At 38.2% G+C, this 20,879-nt stretch overlaps 1 protein-coding gene across 1 annotated transcript; it reads left to right on the plus strand.

Moving 5' to 3' along the window:
• Nucleotides 1-3,570: 3,570 nt before the first annotated feature.
• On the plus strand, nt 3,571-11,207 carry LOC120347335 (uncharacterized). Its single transcript, XM_078117003.1, has one exon. It carries the CDS (start codon nt 4,357-4,359, stop codon nt 10,276-10,278), a length of 5,922 nt encoding a protein of 1,973 aa, XP_077973129.1. The 5' UTR covers nt 3,571-4,356; the 3' UTR covers nt 10,279-11,207.
• Nucleotides 11,208-20,879: the final 9,672 nt, after the last annotated feature.

Here is a 20,879-nt window from a genome sequence, read left to right on the forward strand (position 1 = left end):
CTATCACGTGGATGTTTATACGGCGCATTGCAGTCAAGGCTAATGGATGGAGCGTCTGTGCAGTCGTGTATTTCAGACTTCTGCGATGCTGTATCTCATATCCGGGAAACAATAAAATACGACGAAACATGGAGTGCTTCTTTACGCCGCGGGCAAACAACGCAGCGTTTGATTTTGTCTGCAAAGGAATGCTGTGACATTCTGGTGAATCAAATAGGCGATCGTCTGCGCACTGAACACCTTGCCGCGTTCTCTTTGATGAACCCCAAAAATTTTTCAAAATTTGCGCGTCAATTTCCCATCCATTTGTTGGCTACTGTCTCCAAATTTTACCCCATGATAAACGTGGGTAAATTGGAAAATGAATTGCGATGTATATACACCAATCAAACTTTTTTGAACATCACATCAACTTGCGCGCTCTATGGGTTCCTCATAGATAACACTCTAGTAACTACCTTTGCGGCGTCTGCAAAATTCCTGGACATCATTTTGACGACGCCTATTTCTTCCGCCGACGCAGAGCGAACATTCAGCACGCTGAAGCGTATTGAAACGTATCTCAGAAACACAATGAAGCAAGATAGACTAAATTCCTTGGCTGTTTTATTCATTCACAGAGACGTTATTTCTGGGATGCAGGACTTTAATCAGCGCGTTATTGAGCATTTTGCTTCCAAGAAACCGCGGCGTGTTGCATATATGTTCAAGCAGTAGAAGTCTAGCAGCATATATATCTATGAGTGAGCGACGCATGTCCTTATCTTTGCATTACTTTCCTTTCTTCATGGTAACGTTTTAAACCTTATTTTAGGTTTTGTCTGCTTTCCCGAAGTTTCTGTTAATATGTCATTGTATTTATCTGGGTAAATATTGCCTTTCCTTTTGAAAGAGGTTTCAAAATAAACTATGTCTATATTTAATAATCCCTTGACTTGGACCGGTTTTAATGACACTTTCTTATCGTTAAAAATTGTCGCTTTGCCGATTGGTTGTTACCGATGGAATGGTTTTTGTACTCATAAAATGATGGGAGAACTTACAGCGCTCATCCTGTCCCCGTAGATGGGGGTGACTTGGTCCCGCAGTAGCTTGCCCCGGTTGTCAAAATGACCACGCGCCGCCACTGGCCTATTCTATTTATCTGTTTTATTAATCACATGTAGTTGTGTGTGTGTTTAATAAACCTGGACAAGGTATGATTCAAGGCGGTAAGCAATTATTTTTGAATATTACACTTTTTTTTATTATATACCGGTATTTAAACCGTGTCGAAGCGAGGAATTAATTGTGCTTAATCAATTATGTTAACTTATACTTTTTAAATTATATTGAAAAAGGATTTTTACTGTGTTGTTTGTTATTTGAATATTCTGTAAATATAAATTCACCAAATTTTTGTGTTTTTCGATTATGCAATATTTGATTAACGACTTATTTGAATATCTTTTTTCGTTGTTTTTTCAGTTGAATGAACCAAACAGGTAACACCAGGAATGGCTATGAAGACACAAAACTATAGGCCTTTTAGAAATTCACTGTTCTTATCCATTCTACCTTTTTTATTAATCTTCGCATCTGAACTAAAACTGTTAAAAGTCCCGGGAAAGTGAAAATCCATCTGTATCAGCCAAGCATGATCCAACTTGCGTTAATTCTTGTGCTGCCAGCTGACCTTGATAAATGTTTTTGTTTATGTCTTCGTAGTGGCCCATGTGAAAATGGCAGTTTGGCTTACAGCTAAAAGTTACAGCCCTGTGTCGCATTTGTGTAGCTAATATTGGTCTTCATTCCCGCAGCAGTAGCAACATCTTTTGTGCAGTACCAGCCACTGACATGATCAATATGCCTGTGCTAGGAAACAGACATCCATTTTTATTGAACACCAAGTGTAAATATGGATCATTTCGTTATGTTGTTCTTCTTCTAGGGGGGAAAAAAAATCGATTTTCTCCCTACCTACCGCACCAATCGCAAAACCGTGCGACGGCAAAGCCGAAAGCTCATCGAGACCGGTGTGGCACTGTGGAATAGGTACCGGTATCGTACGGTAAGCTACTGTAAAAGGTGAATTGGTGAAAAAGATTTGATACTACAGTTGTGAGTCGAATCATTGGGCATTTTTAATCAAGTTGGCACGAGACGCATGATCATCAGCGTCCCAGGACCTGATAAAGCTAGGACAGTCCGGTTACCCGTAGCCTACTACTAAGTTCAGATGTTACGATGCTTCACAGTTGCATCTTTGTCAAGGATATGATTTTGGGGGAAACTGTGAGTAAAATATTTCGTTTTGGCCTTTGTGTCTATATATTTGAACATTGCTCTCTTGATGTTGTCTATTTCACATAGCTGTCGAATATCTGGGTCAGAACGTATGTCTATTACTTAATTAAACACAGTCAGGAGGCGCAAGTTCTGAAACAAATATCTTGCTCTTCATGTTCTATTACTTCGAAATTATCTACAAGAAACTTATCCGTTGGAGCATTAAAAAGCGGTAAACGGGAGATAACGACATTTCGGACAACTATAAATTTTTCGGGATCCCAACTCGTCACTGACTTACCGTTTCAACCGAGTATTTTCGGATCTGCATCACTTAGCAATCGTAGTTTTGACTGTTTATTTTTTACCGCCTGGTGATCGCCAATGACAAAATTTTTAAGTCATAATCAGTCTTAATCAACTCATCTTGCCCACGTCAGTTTCCTGTTTCATCATTTTGAAATCCTGTGAGCATGTCACAACCACAAAGGTCCTATGATACTTTCACATTTTACCTCGTTGCACATGATTGTACTTAGCAATCTTAGTTTTGACTGTTTATTTTTTACAGCCTGATAATCGCCAATGACAAAATTTCTAATCCATCTCAATTGTAATGCAGCTTTTTTCTGCTTTTTCGTCACTTAGATTCATAAGGTAGGTTCCCTCAGCTGCTTTTTTGAGTAGATATTAACCAATAATCCTGATTTTGAAACGCCATCATCATTTGAGGAAATATTTGTTATGGCTTTTGAAAACATAAAATATTCGCGTTGAAGCATATTTTCTATGATATTTTTACATTTTGCATTGTTGTACATAATTTAAATTCTACAAATAGCGATGCTAACAGTTTCATATCAGCCATTACGGCTCATCTTTACGTTTACTGTACTTGGCATCGACCGACAGTCTTAATCAACTCATCTTACCCGTGTCAGTTTCCTTTTTCATCATTTTGAAACCCTGTGAGCATGTCACAACCACAAGGTTCCTATATGATACTTTCACATTTTGCTTTGTTGCACATGATTGCACTTAGCAATCTTAGTTTTGACTGTTTATTTTTTACAGCCTGATAATTGCCAATAACAAAATTTCTAATCCATCTCAATTGTAATGCAGCTTTTTTTCTGCTTTTTCGTCACCTAGACTCAAAAGGTAGGTTCCTTCAGCTGCTTTTTTGAGTAGATATTAACCAATAATCCTGATTTTGAAACGCCATCATCATTTGAAGATTTGTTATGGCTTTTGAAAACATAAAATATTCGCGTCGAAGCATATTTTCTTATGATACTGTTGAGGATGATTGCCGTTTCATTCCTAATAAGGCAGTGCATATAGTGTTGCCACATATTGCTTTTCTTATGCAAATATTCTGATGTATTTAGTCACTGCACATTGGTATTTGTATATTATTTCATTTATTTAGAACTGTTTTAGGTATAGACTTAGTATCCACTTTTGATGACTCGCATTCAATTGACATAATACTTTCTGATTGCAATCTAGTGCCCATACGTAATTGGTATATGGTGCATATTGTGGCAACCTGTTGTTGCGACAGTCTCTTGGTTTATCAGCACTGGTAAAAGGGCCGCACGTTTTTTGTTGCAGATTTAATAATAACTTAGGGTTGTATTTTAGTGAACTTAAGGTTGTGTTTTATGTAGACATGTGTTGAAATAGCGATTAAGTTATTAGGATTGTACCTAAAACTGTATTTATTTTTGCATTTAGTTACATATGTATATCTGATTAAGTAGGATTTGGATGCGTTGCAGTCCAAACTATTTTTAAATCACCTGACCTTACACGAGTGGCCACAATAGCACTTTATGTTGAGTGGTAAAATAAAACAAGTTCGATTCGGAACTGTGTCTGGTTTAGTGCATTGGAATTTCAGCGGCAGTCAGGTTAAGCGTATCCAAACCCAGAAGGCAAGCTCCCATCGTTGACTTATCAGAAGGATTCCTGGCACAACAAATAGGCTACTGGCTGATTGAAGTCAGGGAGTGTGTGCCACAGATATTCACCATACCGATCATCATTTAAAAATAGTACACGGTACCCGACTACCGGTGGATTATGGCGAAAAATATACAATACTCTGAAGTTGCTTCCACGCATTCATCTAGCTCAGCGAAAACAAGACTTTCATCAACATCATCAAAGTGCCTCCAGGCAGAACTGATGCTTCTTGAAGCTCAAGAAGAATTGTTGAAAGAAAAAATAGAAACAGCAATGACAGAAGCGAAGAAGAAGAAGGCTGAGCTACTTCTAAAGGCTAGTTCATCAGGGACTTCGTCCAGACATGGCGACTCAGTGGATCTCACGAGATTGCATTTTTCTTCTGATGAAACAGTTCACCAACTACCAATAAGACAATATGCTTCAGATGTAGGTCACGCACATATGGTTCGTGAGCCTTCAAAATCTACTGTTGTTTGGGAATCTTCCCCTATTACAAGTGAAGGAGTGCTGCAGAGCTGCGGTTCTGTACCACCTGTGTTAACACATGCTACTGGTGCGCATCAGCCAGTAGTAAATTCATATGCAAGGGAAGGAGTGCTGCAGAGCTGCGGTTCTGTACCACCTGTGTTAACACATGCTACTGGTGCGCATCAGCCAGTAGTAAATTCATATGCAAGGGAAGGAGTGCTGCAGAGCTGCGGTTCTGTACCACCTGTGTTAACACATGCTACTGGTGCGCATCAGCCAGTAGTAAATTCATATGCAAGAGAAGGAGTGCTGCAGAGCTGCGGTTCTGTACCATCTGTGTTAACACATGCTACTGGTGCGCATCAGCCAGTAGTAAATTCATATGGCAGTGGAGGTGTCGTTCAGAGCGGTTTTGCACCATCTGTGTCAACACTTGCTACTGGTGCGCATCAGCCAGTAGTAAATTCATACGAAAGTGGCAATCGTCAAGTTGGCGATGGGATTTATCAGGCGGTACCGAATTCAGCTTTGCCACTTCAAACAGCAAGAAGTGCTGTTCCTCCAGATTATGGTGCTATGATTAATGCTCTGCGAGAAGGTTTCACATTGCCCAAAGTTGAACTGATGGAGTTTGATGGAAATCCCCTGCGTTTCCATGCCTTCATGAAGTCATTTGAGACTAACATTCATTGTCACCAACATGCGCCTGAAACAAAGCTTGCACAGCTGATTCAATTGTGTTCTGGCATCGCAAAGGATGCCATCAAGAATTTAGTACTAGTGTCGCCACCAAGCAAGGGCTATCAGATGGCGTGGCAAACCTTACATGAACAGTTTGGTAACCGAACTGTGGTAATTGAAGCTACAAGTAAAGAGGTAACAAATGGTCCCAAGATTATGGACGATGACACTCAAGGACTTTGCAAGTTGGCCACTCAACTGCGTAATTGTGAGATTGTGCTTAGTGAGTGGAATGCAAATTCATTCATGGATGGCTATGAAAATCTTGAGCGTGTATTCTCACGTCTGCCCATGTACTTGCAACGAAAGTATGCGGACCAATTTGATGACAGTAAACTTCCTACATTTTCACACTTGGTTGCATTCGTGGTGAAGAAAGCGCAGCTAACTACTACATTTTATGGTCGGATTGTGACCAAGAATTCTGCCAAACAGAAATCAACTATTCGAGTCACCAAACCTAGGATGACAAGAACTACATCGTATGCAGTCACCAATACCCAAGAGAAGACTCCAGGACCCAAGGTAGCTGATTTGCAGTACAAGTGTGTGGACTGTCAAGGAAATCATGCTTTACACAACTGTGTCGAGTTTAAAGGGAGAAGTGTTAATGATCGCGCCGAAATGGTGAGACGAAATAATCTTTGCTTTAATTGCTTGTATCGTTCTCATCGTGCAAATAATTGTCCTTCTAAATATGTGTGTCAAGTGAATGGCTGTGGTAAATTACATCACAGTTTATTACATGTTGATCAAAAGAAGCCACCAACCACTGGTGCTCATTTTTCTAGCAATGCTAATTCTCAAAATAATGTGTCTGCCCCCAAGAAAGAAAATGGGGCCGGTGCTTATTTTGCAAATGTTAATTGTTCGGAAAATATTCAAAATTTTGTTAGACTTAAGGTTGTACCTGTGGAGGTTACCAGCAATGGTGCTTCTGATGCTGTGTGTACTTATGCCTTTTTAGATGAAGGGTCTACCAGATCCTTGTGCTCCCACAATTTACTTGCAAAATTGGGTATTGAGGGTAAACCTGAAGATTGTATGCTCGCAACAGCGAATGGTAGTAAATTACACGGTGGTAAAACAGTTTCACTGAAAGTAAAAGGTTGTGATTCGGAAAGGGTTGTTGACATTCCCAATGTTTTGGCAATTAATTTACCCAATTTAGAGAGTTCTATCCCGACTGCTAATGTGTTGCAGAAATATCCTCATTTGAGTGATTTGGAATTTCCTGTGCTAGGATCTAGTGAGGTTGATTTATTGATTGGTGCAGAAGTGTTAGCCAATCATCCCATTTCTGAAATTAGGCTTTGTGATCAAAAGGCAAAGTTTCCCGCTGCTCACAGGACAGTATTTGGTTGGGCTCTTTTCGGTCCTGACAGAACTATGTCTCATAGCAGTTGTGAAAGTGTAAGTGATGTTTCATGTCCTCGTCTAAATAATGTGTGTGCATGTGATACTGATCAATTTTTGTGCAAAATTTGTGGTCATGATTTTATAGATTTAGATTGTGATCCCTTCACCACTGAACATTCCCTAGATGATAAGAAAGCTCTTGTAGTGATGAATGACACTGCAGTAAAAGTAAATGGGAGGTACCAAGTTGCTCTTCCATGGAAAGATAAAAATATTAAACTTCCAAACAATCGTCAAATGGCAGTGAAAAGATTAGAGTCCCAAAAACGAAAATTCATTAGGGACCCTGATTTATTTTTTAAATACAAGTCCAAAATTAATGATTACTTAGACAAGGGGTATGCGGAAATAGTGCCTGAGGGTGATCCTGGGTCTCTGGGTAGGACTTGGTATATGCCACACCACTCTACTGGGGCCAAGTTCCGGGTTGTTTTCGATTGCAGTGCGGAGTGCGGCGGCACTTCACTTAACAAGAATTTACTTTCAGGTCCAGACCTAAATACGAATTTGGTGAGTATTCTACTGCGGTTTCTCGAGGAAGCGGTTGCCTTTATTTGTGATGTGCGCGAAATGTATCTACGTGTTATTCTGGACAGTCGAGATCGTGATGCGATGCGTTTTCTGTGGTATCCGAATGACGACTTGGGAAAGAAACCTATTGATCTGCGAATGTGTTCGCATGTTTTTGGCGCGACGTCGAGTCCTTCGATTGCGTCATTTGTGTTGAAACGTGTCGCTGATGACAATCTAACGAATGCTGATCTGGAAACGATACAGACAGTGCAACGCAGTTTTTTCGTTGATGATGGTGTGAAGTCGAAACGTACCGTCGATGAAACACTTCAATTGATAAATCAGCTGATCGAATTACTCGCATCGGGTGGGTTCCGTCTTACAAAGTTTGCTTGTAATAAAATTGAAGTAATGGAAGCGATTCCCGAGGCGGATCGCTCTACCGCAACGAAAGCGCTTGACTTTAGTACAAAGTTGACTGAACGTACGCTGGGAATTTATTGGAACATGGTGCACGATGTCTTCAAGGTTCGGGTGGAAATTGAGTTTCGACCCTCAACGCGCCGTGGCATGCTCAGCATGCTTGGCCAGGTATATGATCCATTGGGGTTTATTCAACCGTTTTTGATTCCCGCAAAGCGCATTTTGCAGGATTTGTGTTTTTTGGGTTACTCGTGGGATGATCCTGTCGAGGGAGACTTGTATGATGGTTGGGAGAAATGGATCAGCACCTTGCCTAGTTTGAGGGAGTTGACTATACAACGTTGCTACAAACCGGAAGGATTTGAGGCGGCGAATGTGCAGCTTCACTGTTTTTGCGACGCAAGTAGAGTGGGCTACGGTGCAGTAGCGTACCTAGGGTTGGAGAACGAATCCTGCGAGGTTCACTGTGCATTTGTAAAGGGTACTGCGCGTGTTACCCCCAAGAAGCTAGTGACAATTCCACGACTAGAATTGACGGCGGCAGTCGTTGCCACAGAACTTGCTCATTCTGTTACAAATGCACTAGACTATGAGATACACGAAACTTGTTATTGGACAGACTCGATGACTGTGTTGCAGATGTTGAATAGTAGATCACAGCGCTTTAAGACTTTTGTAGCCAATCGGGTTAATATTATTCAATCAATTTCTGATGTGTCGCAGTGGTCTCATGTTCCAACAAATGAAAATCCAGCATACATCGCTTCTCGTGGTCTTATGCCAGATAAGTTGGATAAGGCAAAATTATGGTTTCAAGGTCCAATTTTTTTGTGGCAACAAAGTGTTTCATGGTCTGGCACTTCATCAGTGTCAGATACCATACCAACTAATTCCGATTTACATTGTGAAATTAAGGTGAATCTTGTTGAAGTTCAAAAGAGATCCCAGTATTTTCCTGAGTTGGTAAATCGCTATTCAACGTGGGAAAAATTGTCGAGAACAATTGCATGGATGTTGCGTTTTAAGTTTTTTATTTTGTGGAAAACCTGTCGATCAAATGACTCCCCAATGACTGGAGATTTAACTGCTACGGAACTTAGTGTAGCAACTATTCAGATCTGCAAGTTGGCCCAAATTGAATCGTTTTCTCCAGAGCTCGAATATTTCAGTGAGCGTGTACATGACGGACCAGACTACTTGAGCAGTGGCTGTAAGTTGCCTACATCACCACATTCTAAGGCTCTCATTAAACTTAGCCCATTTTTAGACAATGATATTTTGCGGGTGGGTGGCCGTCTTCGACACTCACATTTATCACCGGAGCAGAAGCATCCAATAATATTACCACCTCATCATCATGTAACAAAATTGATAATAGAGTATTATCATCGGCAAAATGGTCATTCTGGTACATTGCACACTCTTTCCTCTGTGCGGGAAAAATTTTGGATTCTTTGTGGACAGGCGGAAGTCCGTAAGGTGCTGAATGCTTGTAAATTGTGCAAGTTGAGGGCGAGTAGACCTGGTTCACAGTGGATGGCTCCTCTGCCAGAGTCGCGTGTTCTGGGTGGTCGCACTCCTTTCTATCACACTGCTGTAGATTACTTTGGTCCATTGAAAGTCAAATTGGGACGTAAGGAATACAAGCGGTATGGATGCATATTCACCTGTTCAGTCACTAGGGCTGTTCATATTGAGGTCTCGGAATCACTTGATGCATCTGCATTTTTGCAGGCCTTTTTTCGATTTTGTGATAGGCGTTCAAAACCATCCCATGTAATTTCAGATAATGGCACAAACTTTGTGGCTGGTGAGAGACTTCTTGCTGAGGGGATTTGTAAGTGGAATCAGAGTCAAATTGCAAATTCTCTGTCACAACATGGAATTCAGTGGGATTTTCAACCGCCTTTAGCACCTCACCAAAATGGCTTGGTTGAGATAATGGTCCGGGAGGCAAAAAGAGTTCTTTATGCGATTTGTGCGAAATCACGAACATTTACTGATTTTTCGCTCATCTCCATGCTGACTGGGGTAGAAAGAATTTTGAATGATCGCCCATTGACACCTATTAGTGATGATGCAAGGGATTTGGAGGTTCTGACACCAAATTCCATTTTGACTGGAAATCTTGATCCCTCTATTGCTCCCGATAAGTTTACGCGCGGTGACGAGTTTCGCGAAAATTGGAGACATGTCCAGCTCAGTCTTGATCGATTCTGGAATCGCTGGACAAAGGAGTATTTACCGCTATTGCAAAAGAGACAGAAATGGCTCTTTCCTGAGAGAAATTTGAAAGTAGGTGACATTGTGCTTCTGTATGGCGACGATACTCCGCGCGGCGTTTGGCCCAAGGGTAGAGTGATTGAGGTATTTCCCGATAAGGATGGGATGGTTAAGAGGGTTAAGGTTCATACTAGGAATTCTGATCTAGTTCGTGATGTTAGGAAACTCTGCCTACTTGAAGCTGCTTAAGCTTCTGTCCTTTATTGCCAAACATGTTCAGTGGTCCAGGTCATTTTTTGTATATGTTGTTTCATTTCATGTTCTCAGTATGTTATTTTATTGCATGTTTTCATTGTGTTCGATTGTTGGATAAATCATCCTCATTGTTTAAAATAATTTTGTGAACAAAATGATTGGGGCCGGTGTGTTGAGGATGATTGCCGTTTCATTCCTAATAAGGCAGTGCATATAGTGTTGCCACATATTGCTTTTCTTATGCAAATATTCTGATGTATTTAGTCACTGCACATTGGTATTTGTATATTATTTCATTTATTTAGAACTGTTTTAGGTATAGACTTAGTATCCACTTTTGATGACTCGCATTCAATTGACATAATACTTTCTGATTGCAATCTAGTGCCCATACGTAATTGGTATATGGTGCATATTGTGGCAACCTGTTGTTGCGACAGTCTCTTGGTTTATCAGCACTGGTAAAAGGGCCGCACGTTTTTTGTTGCAGATTTAATAATAACTTAGGGTTGTATTTTAGTGAACTTAAGGTTGTGTTTTATGTAGACATGTGTTGAAATAGCGATTAAGTTATTAGGATTGTACCTAAAACTGTATTTATTTTTGCATTTAGTTACATATGTATATCTGATTAAGTAGGATTTGGATGCGTTGCAGTCCAAACTATTTTTAAATCACCTGACCTTACACGAGTGGCCACAATAGCACTTTATGTTGAGTGGTAAAATAAAACAAGTTCGATTCGGAACTGTGTCTGGTTTAGTGCATTGGAATTTCAGCGGCAGTCAGGTTAAGCGTATCCAAACCCAGAAGGCAAGCTCCCATCGTTGACTTATCAGAAGGATTCCTGGCACAACAAATAGGCTACTGGCTGATTGAAGTCAGGGAGTGTGTGCCACAGATATTCACCATACCGATCAGATACTTTTACATTTTGCTTTGTTGCACGTAATTTAAATTCTTGGCATCGATCGACAGTCTTAATCAACTCATCTTGCCCACGTCAGTTTCCTCTTTCATCATTTTGAAACCCTGTGAGAATGTCACAAGAACAAGATTCTTATGATACTTTCACATTTTGCTTTGTTGCAAATGATTTGAATTCCACAAATAGCGATGCTAACATTTCTATATCAGCCATTATGGCCTATCTTTACGTTATTTGTGCTTGGCATCGACCGACAGTCTTAATCAACTCATCTCGCTCACATTAGTTTTCTTTACAAGGTTTTCATGATATATACTTTTACATTTTGCTTTGTTGCACCTGGTTTGAATTATACAAATAGCGATGCTAACAGTTTCTTATCAGCTATTACCGCTTATTTTTACGTTATCCTGTATATACTTGACATCGACACACAGTCTTAATCAACTCATCTTGTCCTCATCAATTTCTCCTTTCATCATTTTGAAACCTTGTGAGCATGTCAACAAATATGTTGCCACCCCAATAAACCATGGGTTGCACGCACAAACTCATCGTAGAATCAGAGATAGCGAACTTGCTTCCACACAACTGAATTTGTCTATGAAATGTCTTTCTTTGGAAGAAGCCAGAGCAGTTTGTACAAATTCTCATGCTGTCCCGACCCTGGTTTCCCTCAGCCATTAATGGCTTATACTGCTTCAACAGTTGCACATTATGTGATATATTCCGCTTTTCGCAACAGTGAGATACAAAATTCTGATCAAGATTGAATCATTTTTATGAAATATACAGAGATATATTGTATTACATAGCACACAATTTCCATTTTCATCATCAAACCAATACTTTATTTTGCTACCCACTGGCAGTCCATTATGCAAGATCTTCCAACTCGATTCTTTAGTTTTTGTTAGATACTGGCAGTTGCCATACATTTTGCCATTTGATATTACATGTTAAACCTAAGCATTGTTGTATATGACTCCTTCTTGAATCCACAAAATTACTTTCATTGGGACAGTTCGGATTGAACCAAATGTTTTCGCAAAGTACCTCCTTCTTTGTTTCGGGTGCATTTCTTTGAATTTTCAATTTTCTAAATATTTTAACACTATTTTGGTAAAATAATGGTATTGAATTTATACCTACCTTTTATATGTTAAGTAAAGCATATCCAAATTGTTTGTACACTCGCTGGGAGGGTAATTATTAATATAACATATTGCTCTTTTGGCCCATGGACTCTCATTCTGTTTCAATAAATGTAAAATCCACTTCACTTGGAGAGCTTTGAATTTGAGTTCGAAGATTAATCATTTTTGAGCCACCATCATTTTGTTCTGCACAGCAGATATATTGCCCTATCATTTGTGGCTTGTCATTCCAGAGAAAATTTCATATCATAGATTTCGTTTTTTTGTATAAATTCCTAAGGTATAGTTTCACATGTTGCCAAATACCAAATTTTTGATATAAGCATAGACTTAATTAATATGTTTTTCCCAACAATGGTTAGTCTTCTTCCCTTCCACAGATTGACTATTTTTCGCATTTTCGTTACAACTGTTGTCCAATTATCTGTGCATACATGTTGGTTCGATCCCATCCACATTCCTAATATTTTTATTTTATCCCGAATAATTTTATTTCTTCTGAAATGCATCTCACTGGGCAAAAAGCAACTTTTTGCTTCCCCCACAAGTAATATTTGGGGTTTCTCCATATTTAGTTTTATTCCTGTGGCATTTGTATATTTTCCCAACAGTTTCAAATAGGCATTTATCGATACTTTATTTCCCAACATCAAATTAGTATCGTCTGCAAGCCTTTGTATTTCTCGATTTTACCTGTCTGTTCTTAAAACCTATTATTGTTTCTTTTTTTCTAATATTACATGTTGACAATTCTGCAATCAAAGTATATAACGCCGGTGAGAGAGGGCAACCCTGTCTCACCCCACGTTTTAATTCCATTGTTGTCGATTCCCGCTTGGAAAATATCATCTCTGATGCACATCAAATTTTCATGAATACATCTTCGCTCAATAAAACCTGTTTGATCAGGATGTACAATTTCCGGTAAAATTTGTGTAAGTCTATTCTCCAAAATTTTTGTGAACAATTTATATTCAAAATTCATGAATGTGATCGGTCGCCAATTATTTCAATTTTCTTTTTCACCACCCTTAAATATCAATACAATCACTCTGGTTCTAGCCCTCTTGGGCATCACCCCATTTGCATATGTTTCTATAATAGAATACAAAATGTGTTTATGTCATTCCAGAAGAATAAATAGAAATCTTTCGTTAGGGCATCTATACCTCGAGATTTGCTCATTTCCATATCTTTAGATGTTTCCTCAATTTCCGTAATCTGTATACTGCCATCTGTCTGTTGTTCAGTAAATCTTGTTTCTATTTTTCCTATGAAACTATTTTCATCTAATGTCTCCTCTCTTTTGTATAACTTTTTGTAAAGTTTCAGTTGTTCATTCTAAATATTATCTATTCCATAAAACATGTTTCCATTTTCACCCAGTACTCTTTTAAATAAATTCATTTTACCTTATCTAAATTAGGAAAATATTTAGTTGACGTTTCTCTCTCTTCTGCCCATTGTATTGTAGCGTACCGGCAATGTATGAAATAATTATCCAGGTTCAGAATATCTTCTAATTTGATCTGGCGTCAAGTCTTTATGCTATTTTATGTCATTTATTAACAACTCGAACAGTAAACGATCCAAAACAACCAAACACTCCCAAAGGAACGAAAAGCATAAAATAAAAATAACAGATACCAGGCAGTAAAATGCAAAAAAGACCACATACACAACAAAAACACTGACAACGCCTGAAATCTAAGACAACTCTGAATAAAAACCAAATGACCCCTAGAATCTGGTACCATAAACTAGCTACTGCAATTTGCAAAACAGGCCGAAAGTAACTTATGACAGGCATTTAAAAAGACCATAAACAATTCTATAGGTGCACAACATTTGAACAATACGGATAAAAGCTAATTCCACGATAAAACTGAAAATACAACACTACGGTAAATGAACTGTAATGACACTGTACTGGTAAAACAATAACATGGTCCCCACGTCAGCCCACTGTCCAGCACAAAACATCCGACAGTCACACAACACAGACAAACATCCCTGAAGACCAGAGGCATTCACACAGACACTCAAAACCCACCAATCCAACCGAAACACTCAGACGACTGCATCTGTCACACACAGCATACACCAACAGACCACGCTGCCCCAGAGAACCGATCGACCGTGTCGCAGCGTCTAAACTGCTAGAATACCAAATATGGAAACGATATCACATGACGTCATTTAACAGATAAAACAAGGGTCCTAGAATACCAAATATGGAAGCATATTACATGAAGTCATTTAACAGGCAAAACAAGGGTCGTCACAGTATTCTCGATCCATTATTGCACCCTTTGTTTGACTTTCCTTATTTTCATTGATTTCTTTTTCTATCTCACCAAATTATTGACTTGTCTCAGAGTCTCCTCCATTCATCTCAAACTCTCTTAGCTGCTTTTCCTTTTTTTCCTCTTCAAATTTTTCTTCAATTTTCCACAATGCATGGCCCAAATCTTTATTTTCCCTTTACACTGTTTCCAATAATGACCCTTTGATGTCCCTCCACGTTTCTCATTTCTACTGTCAATTTCCACAACATTGCTTATTCCTTTACAAAAATGGTCATTTTTTACCAACTCACTATTATATTTCCAATATCCTGGTCCCCTTTTCATACTTTCCGCACATTTTATGTTTAATATGACTGGTTGATGATCAGACAAAGGTGGAGCCTCAATCGTGATATTTTTTACATTTTTCTCTTTACCCTTTGTAATACACCATCGGTCTAATCTACTCTGACTATCACAATTGAAAGCTTTTCCTCTCCATGTATACCGTTCCATATTCTTGTTCGTTTTTCGCCATATATCCAACAAACTTCATTGTTCATTTCAACACAAAGGTTTCCAAATCTTTCACACTACCATCTTTCTGAAGTTTATTTCAGGTTTTCTATCAATTTTTTCCATTACAATATTGAAATCCCCACCCAAATATATATCACAATCAATATGCCATACTTATAAAAAATTGATTGAAGTTTTTCATCAATCAGCTTAAATAAGTTTTTTCTTTCAGTTACTCTATTAGGGGCATAGCATGAATGAATCTGCATTTTGTAGCAACATAAATATATATCTACTCATGGTATCTACCTCAGTTTGAGTAATTGTAACATCAATTTTGTTGGGAAATAGTATAGCCACACCATTACATTTACTTGCGAAAATACTCCGAACCCCTTCACTCCTCCATTAGTTGTTATTCCACTGATTATTTTCAGTAATGTTACTGTAGTGCGTTTCCTGCATTAACACCACATCTGCTTTTATTTTATGCAGATATGAAAAAACACTTTTTCCTTCAATTTCATTTCTTACTCCATTCACATGATATGTGACAAAGTTTAAGTATTGAAGATCTTGCATACTAAACTGACTTAATAAGAAGCAAAAAACATAGAGGAAATTATAACAATTTGCACAGTGATTAGCTATTATTCTCAATAACAGCAATAACAAAGTCGCTATCTCCTTCTTCGTGTTTTTGTAACTTTGCTTCATCTGAATCCCGACCATGTTTTTACGTGATGTGTTTTCCATCACATTTTTAAAAAAATTAACCAAGACACGACATGCACCCATTGGTGTTAGATATGTTCCATCAGGTTCAAATAATTTAGACCAATCCTTATTCTTTTCAAAACACTCGGGTGGTGGAACATATATATATTGTATTATTCGCCCAAGATGATTCAATTTTTATTGCCTCATTAATTACAGTTTGTCACACCATCCGGTTCACTTATTCCCTTTTTGGTACGATTGCCATCAAATACACAGCGTCAGCATATTGAGCAGCTATCTGTTTGTTCCTAAATATGTAATCACCGTTTTGTTTTGTTTTAACCACTTTGTTCCGTCTCCCTCCCGATATAACATTAAGGACATTCATAACCTTTGACCTGTTGCAACTTTCACATTCGCCGATGCAAAAAGAGGTGACGCCTACGATTTCTTGCTCTGAACGTTAACGCGTCTTTAGATACAAGTCTTCCTAAGGGAGGTGGTTTGTATTTCAACCAAATGATCCATTTACAATTATACACAACTATGATGACTGTTGTATGAGCTCGAGCATGGAGGGTTTTGCTGTAATATTCGGTATTCAAATCGAAATTCATCTGAAAAAAGGTGATATACTTTTATAACACGAGTATGTCGATATGAATGCTCACAGCTATAACCAATCTTACCTTATAACATTTGCAGCAGTAAATAGGATAACTTTCTTGCATTTTGACAATTTAAATCACGAGAAACGTGATTTGTTCATTAGTATTATCAAATTTAAATTCATTTCTTAGATAATCACTTGCTTTCCGCCAGATACGGCTCATTTAAATACTTTATAATCACCCGGTATGTTAGTCGTTGATAATCACTGAACTATTATGACGCGAAGTCACGTATTCAATATTAATTGGTTGTTTGAATAACATATAAATAAGCCTTTCAATGAAACTAAAAACCTAGACTAGTCTGGAGAAGATTAAGGTACTGTGGTATACTGTGTGTTGTGGAAATCTACAAATGAAATCAAACAGAGATTTTCTAACGTATCTTCATTCACGTGGGCGTGAACGCTGAAGTGTGAACGGGCGACTTGCAAGACTGACATACCACTGTTTCTCTCTTTGCATCGAAATAATTCTAGAACACAGTATTCCTCACATTTCTTCTATCCATCCTTTGACGAGGTGTCTGTTCGTTTTGTTGCCTCCTCACGCATTTCCTTCAAACGAAATGAATATGGTATGAAATACTTTTTGTTCCTTATTGATTGTTTCCTATACATCTGTTTCTTTCCCCCTACTGGGGAATCAGCCCTTCTGTTTACGATATTCGTTTACTTAATTAAACAGCAATAATCTTTCTAACGGTACCGGTACACAACTGCCAGCCAGGTACGCTCCTACATTCGCCGTCTCTCTCTCACTCACTCGACTGAAAATTTTCGGCTTTGGCGTTCAGCCAGCCAGCATAATATACGAACGTTGCCAATTAGCATTTTCTCGTTACTGTGTAGCGTACAGGTAGCCTATTTACTGAAGGTGAAAGCGTGATTTTGTTTGTTTCGTTGTTTTCCGCTAACATTGTTAGAATTTGTTACGTCAAGAGCCTGCGGGTCAGCGGTACGTGAAAGCCATTATTACATGTAAAATCAATACTGATCGGTCCTGCTCCGACTTTTACGAGAATGTAACATTGAACAACGTCTTTTGAAGAAAATGTTATCTACAGAAAAGTATGATTGGGCGAATAAGTGAAAGAATATGCGCACGAACTCTCGATAAAAACAGGAAACAGCCTTGAAGGATGTCTTTAAATGTAGGCTTATATCGAAAAATGTAAAGTTAAAAAATCACGGCTAAGGATTTAGGAGGCGTCCCGCTTGGTAATATGATAACCCTTGGTAATGTGGTGTTAGTGTTTATGTACAGTGTAATTATTAGATACGTAATGTACTCTTGATTACCCGAGTTCTGTGGTACTTGTGGAATTAGTGTTATTAAGTTTATTGAAGCCTAGAACCGGTATCCTGTTAGCTTTCATAACAGATAACTTTTCTACTTACCAATATCAGTATTATATATTATGATAATCGGGACTGATTGAAAACATCGTGCAAGTTTATTATGCATCGACTTCATGTCAAATAAGTGGCTAATTGATAACACATAGCAGAAAATACTTGGAATTCAGGGAGTATATGGAGAATTTGTGCTTGGGTCAAGGTCGTAGACCCCGAGCCAAAGTTTCAATCATCATATATCGTCATTGAATAAAATTCACGAATGGCGCAGACTCTGGGTTTCCGAGTATCTAAATCCAAGTCTACATTTATTCTTTTCACAAGGAAACAAAAAATACCTCATCCATATCTCATCTTCTTAATTATGAAAAGCATAATGAATATGTTCAGACGAAGTGTATCAGAAGAATAAAATGGCTACGTTTACTTTCAAGGACTACTTGAGGTTCGTTTCTCACACTATATAGGACACTCATTTGTTGATTGATTGAATACGGATTTGAAGCATATTTTTTGCCCCACGAACATGGGTCGATCCGATCATGAAAATTCAAAACTCATGTCTATGAATATGTTGTGGCTCAATGCCAAGTTCCAGCATCAAATCATTACAAGCGGCATCCGGAGAAATGCCACTACACATCCGACATCTCCTAAAATGCCCATTTTATAGATGCCATCTATTATCCTACAGCAGCGTTTCCCAAACTTTTTCGGTCACGGAACACTTGCACTTTTTATCTCGCTTCGCGGAACACCCAAAAATTGAAAGAGTAAAATTGATAAAGAAAAACGGTATAATGTGGCGGTTCCCAAACTCGTGGCGAGTTGCCAACTGCAACCACCAGAATTATGTTAAACATAACTAAAAAATGATTGAATATTTTGCATATTGCATTTGATATAAATGTTTTATTGTTTATTAATCTAAATGCTGTGTATATAAATCAATTCATTCATTTTACCATTCTATGTCGTTTACTTTCCCTAACTTAGTGTTTGCCTCTAATGTAACGTCTAATGAAGATAGAAGTACTTGCAGCAGTTTATTTATCTACTTAATGGAGTTTAGCAAAAATGAGAAATTTTTTCAGCATTTCAAGGTAAAACCAGGCAAACGTGGAGGAGGAATAGCCACGGTTATCGAAAATTCCACTACCCCACCCTAATTAGTTCACTTTAGGCCGACGGTGACCGCGATATCGAAAGGTCAGTTGGGCGACCAGTTCACGTCCCATAGATCGTCATGGCGACCATTTTAGACGTATTTCTAATTCTTTTTCCACGGAACACTTCGAAGACGCTCGCGGAACACTAGTGTTCCGCGGAACACAGTTTGGGAAACGCTGTCCTGCAGCATAATTAATCATTCTGCCCGCTCCATAATCAAAGACTCGTGACAAGAGATATATCCAGACTCCGTCACATTTAACTCATTCAATATGATCACAAAATCCTTAATATTCCAACAATTTACAATAAAACCAAGGATAACATCATCGCTACCATACTGAAACTATGATTGCCCTTATGTTGATCTTACCCTAGCGGAAGCTCTGAGCAAAGATGTCTGTCTGTCTGTTGTACGTCTGGCTTTGACGGAACATCTCGAACATTACTATCGAAACTATTTAAGAATTTTCACAGACGGATCAAAAAATGAAAATGGCTGTGGATCCGCCTTTTACGTGCCATCGAGATCGGTCGATAGTATATATTTACGGTCGAACACATCTCCCCCTTACCTCAACTGAGCTCATCATATAGTGCAGAACTAAATGCAATCCTACAATCGCTGAAATGCGACGATCAAAGCAATGCATAGGTAACATTGTAGGTAACATTGCTGGTACATAATGCATCGTAGATAGGTTTGTTTAAATTTAGGAATTTAGCTCATAGCCCACTAATTAATATTATCTTCCATGCAGGAGGTTGCAGGGCTGAATTCAACTTGCAGCCTTACCGATCACCTGACGATGCTCATTTAGTTTGGCTCGAGCAAGTCTTCTTGAAATGCTTGTGTGAATGGAAACTACCTATATTTTTTGCCTTCCTCCGATTTTAGACAAATTTATTCTGAGGGATTTCGCATATAATTCTCACTGATTGTTGGCTGTTTATAATTCCTATTGATTGTGAATTCTGATTATAACAATGAGTTGAAATTTTTTTTACCTAATTTACTGGCACCTTTTTCTTGTCAATACTCCAAGCTGAGGTAATAAACATGACAATACATTTATGTCATCTGGAAGCAAAATATGCACACTAATTATTAGTTTGGCACATTGAGATAATACATCATGACAGAAAATACAAGTTAAAGATATGTATGACCATCACATGATAATTAAAATTAATAAAAATTAATAGGGGCTGTGGAGTATGGAAAGTTCAAGACAAAGAAAAGAACAAATGTTCATAGCTCATGAACTCTCAATTTTGCCTCCATTGCTTTGTGAAGGCCAATATATTTCGAGTGGCTGAATTGGTTTACCTTTATGATAGCAACGATTTTGTATTTAATATAGCGTGATTATTTCAATTTAATTGAAGTGATATAATTTCCCAAAGCAATGCTTAAATCGTCTAGAATAGATCAGTGGTGTCAAACTCATGGGGTTTCGAGAGCCGCATTGCATTTTGAAAATTGTAAAAAGAGCCGCAAACAGTTTTTGATAATGTATACTCAAAAGATAGTTTTAGTTTGTGACATATATTGTGATGCAACTAAACAGTTGGATTAAGTTTTATTATTTTCTTCAATTTCAAATGCAATCACATATTAATATTTGCATTCCACTATTATTGCAACATTTGCAAGTTACAGTATTTATTATAAAAAATCGTAAAATTCTATGTACAACCATCAAAATCATTTTTGAACAAGCTTTGAATAAGGAAAGAATAATACATACACTAAAAATAACCTAATCTAAATATATGAACCT

The sequence above is a fragment of the Styela clava genome, chromosome 10 (genome assembly GCF_964204865.1).
Source record: "Styela clava chromosome 10, kaStyClav1.hap1.2, whole genome shotgun sequence".
NCBI classification, from domain to species: domain Eukaryota; kingdom Metazoa; phylum Chordata; class Ascidiacea; order Stolidobranchia; family Styelidae; genus Styela; species Styela clava.

Coding starts and splice junctions, on each gene's coding strand:
- LOC120347335 (XM_078117003.1), top strand. CDS start 4,357: ATGGCGAAAAATATACAATACTCTGAAGTTGCTTCCACGCATTCATCT.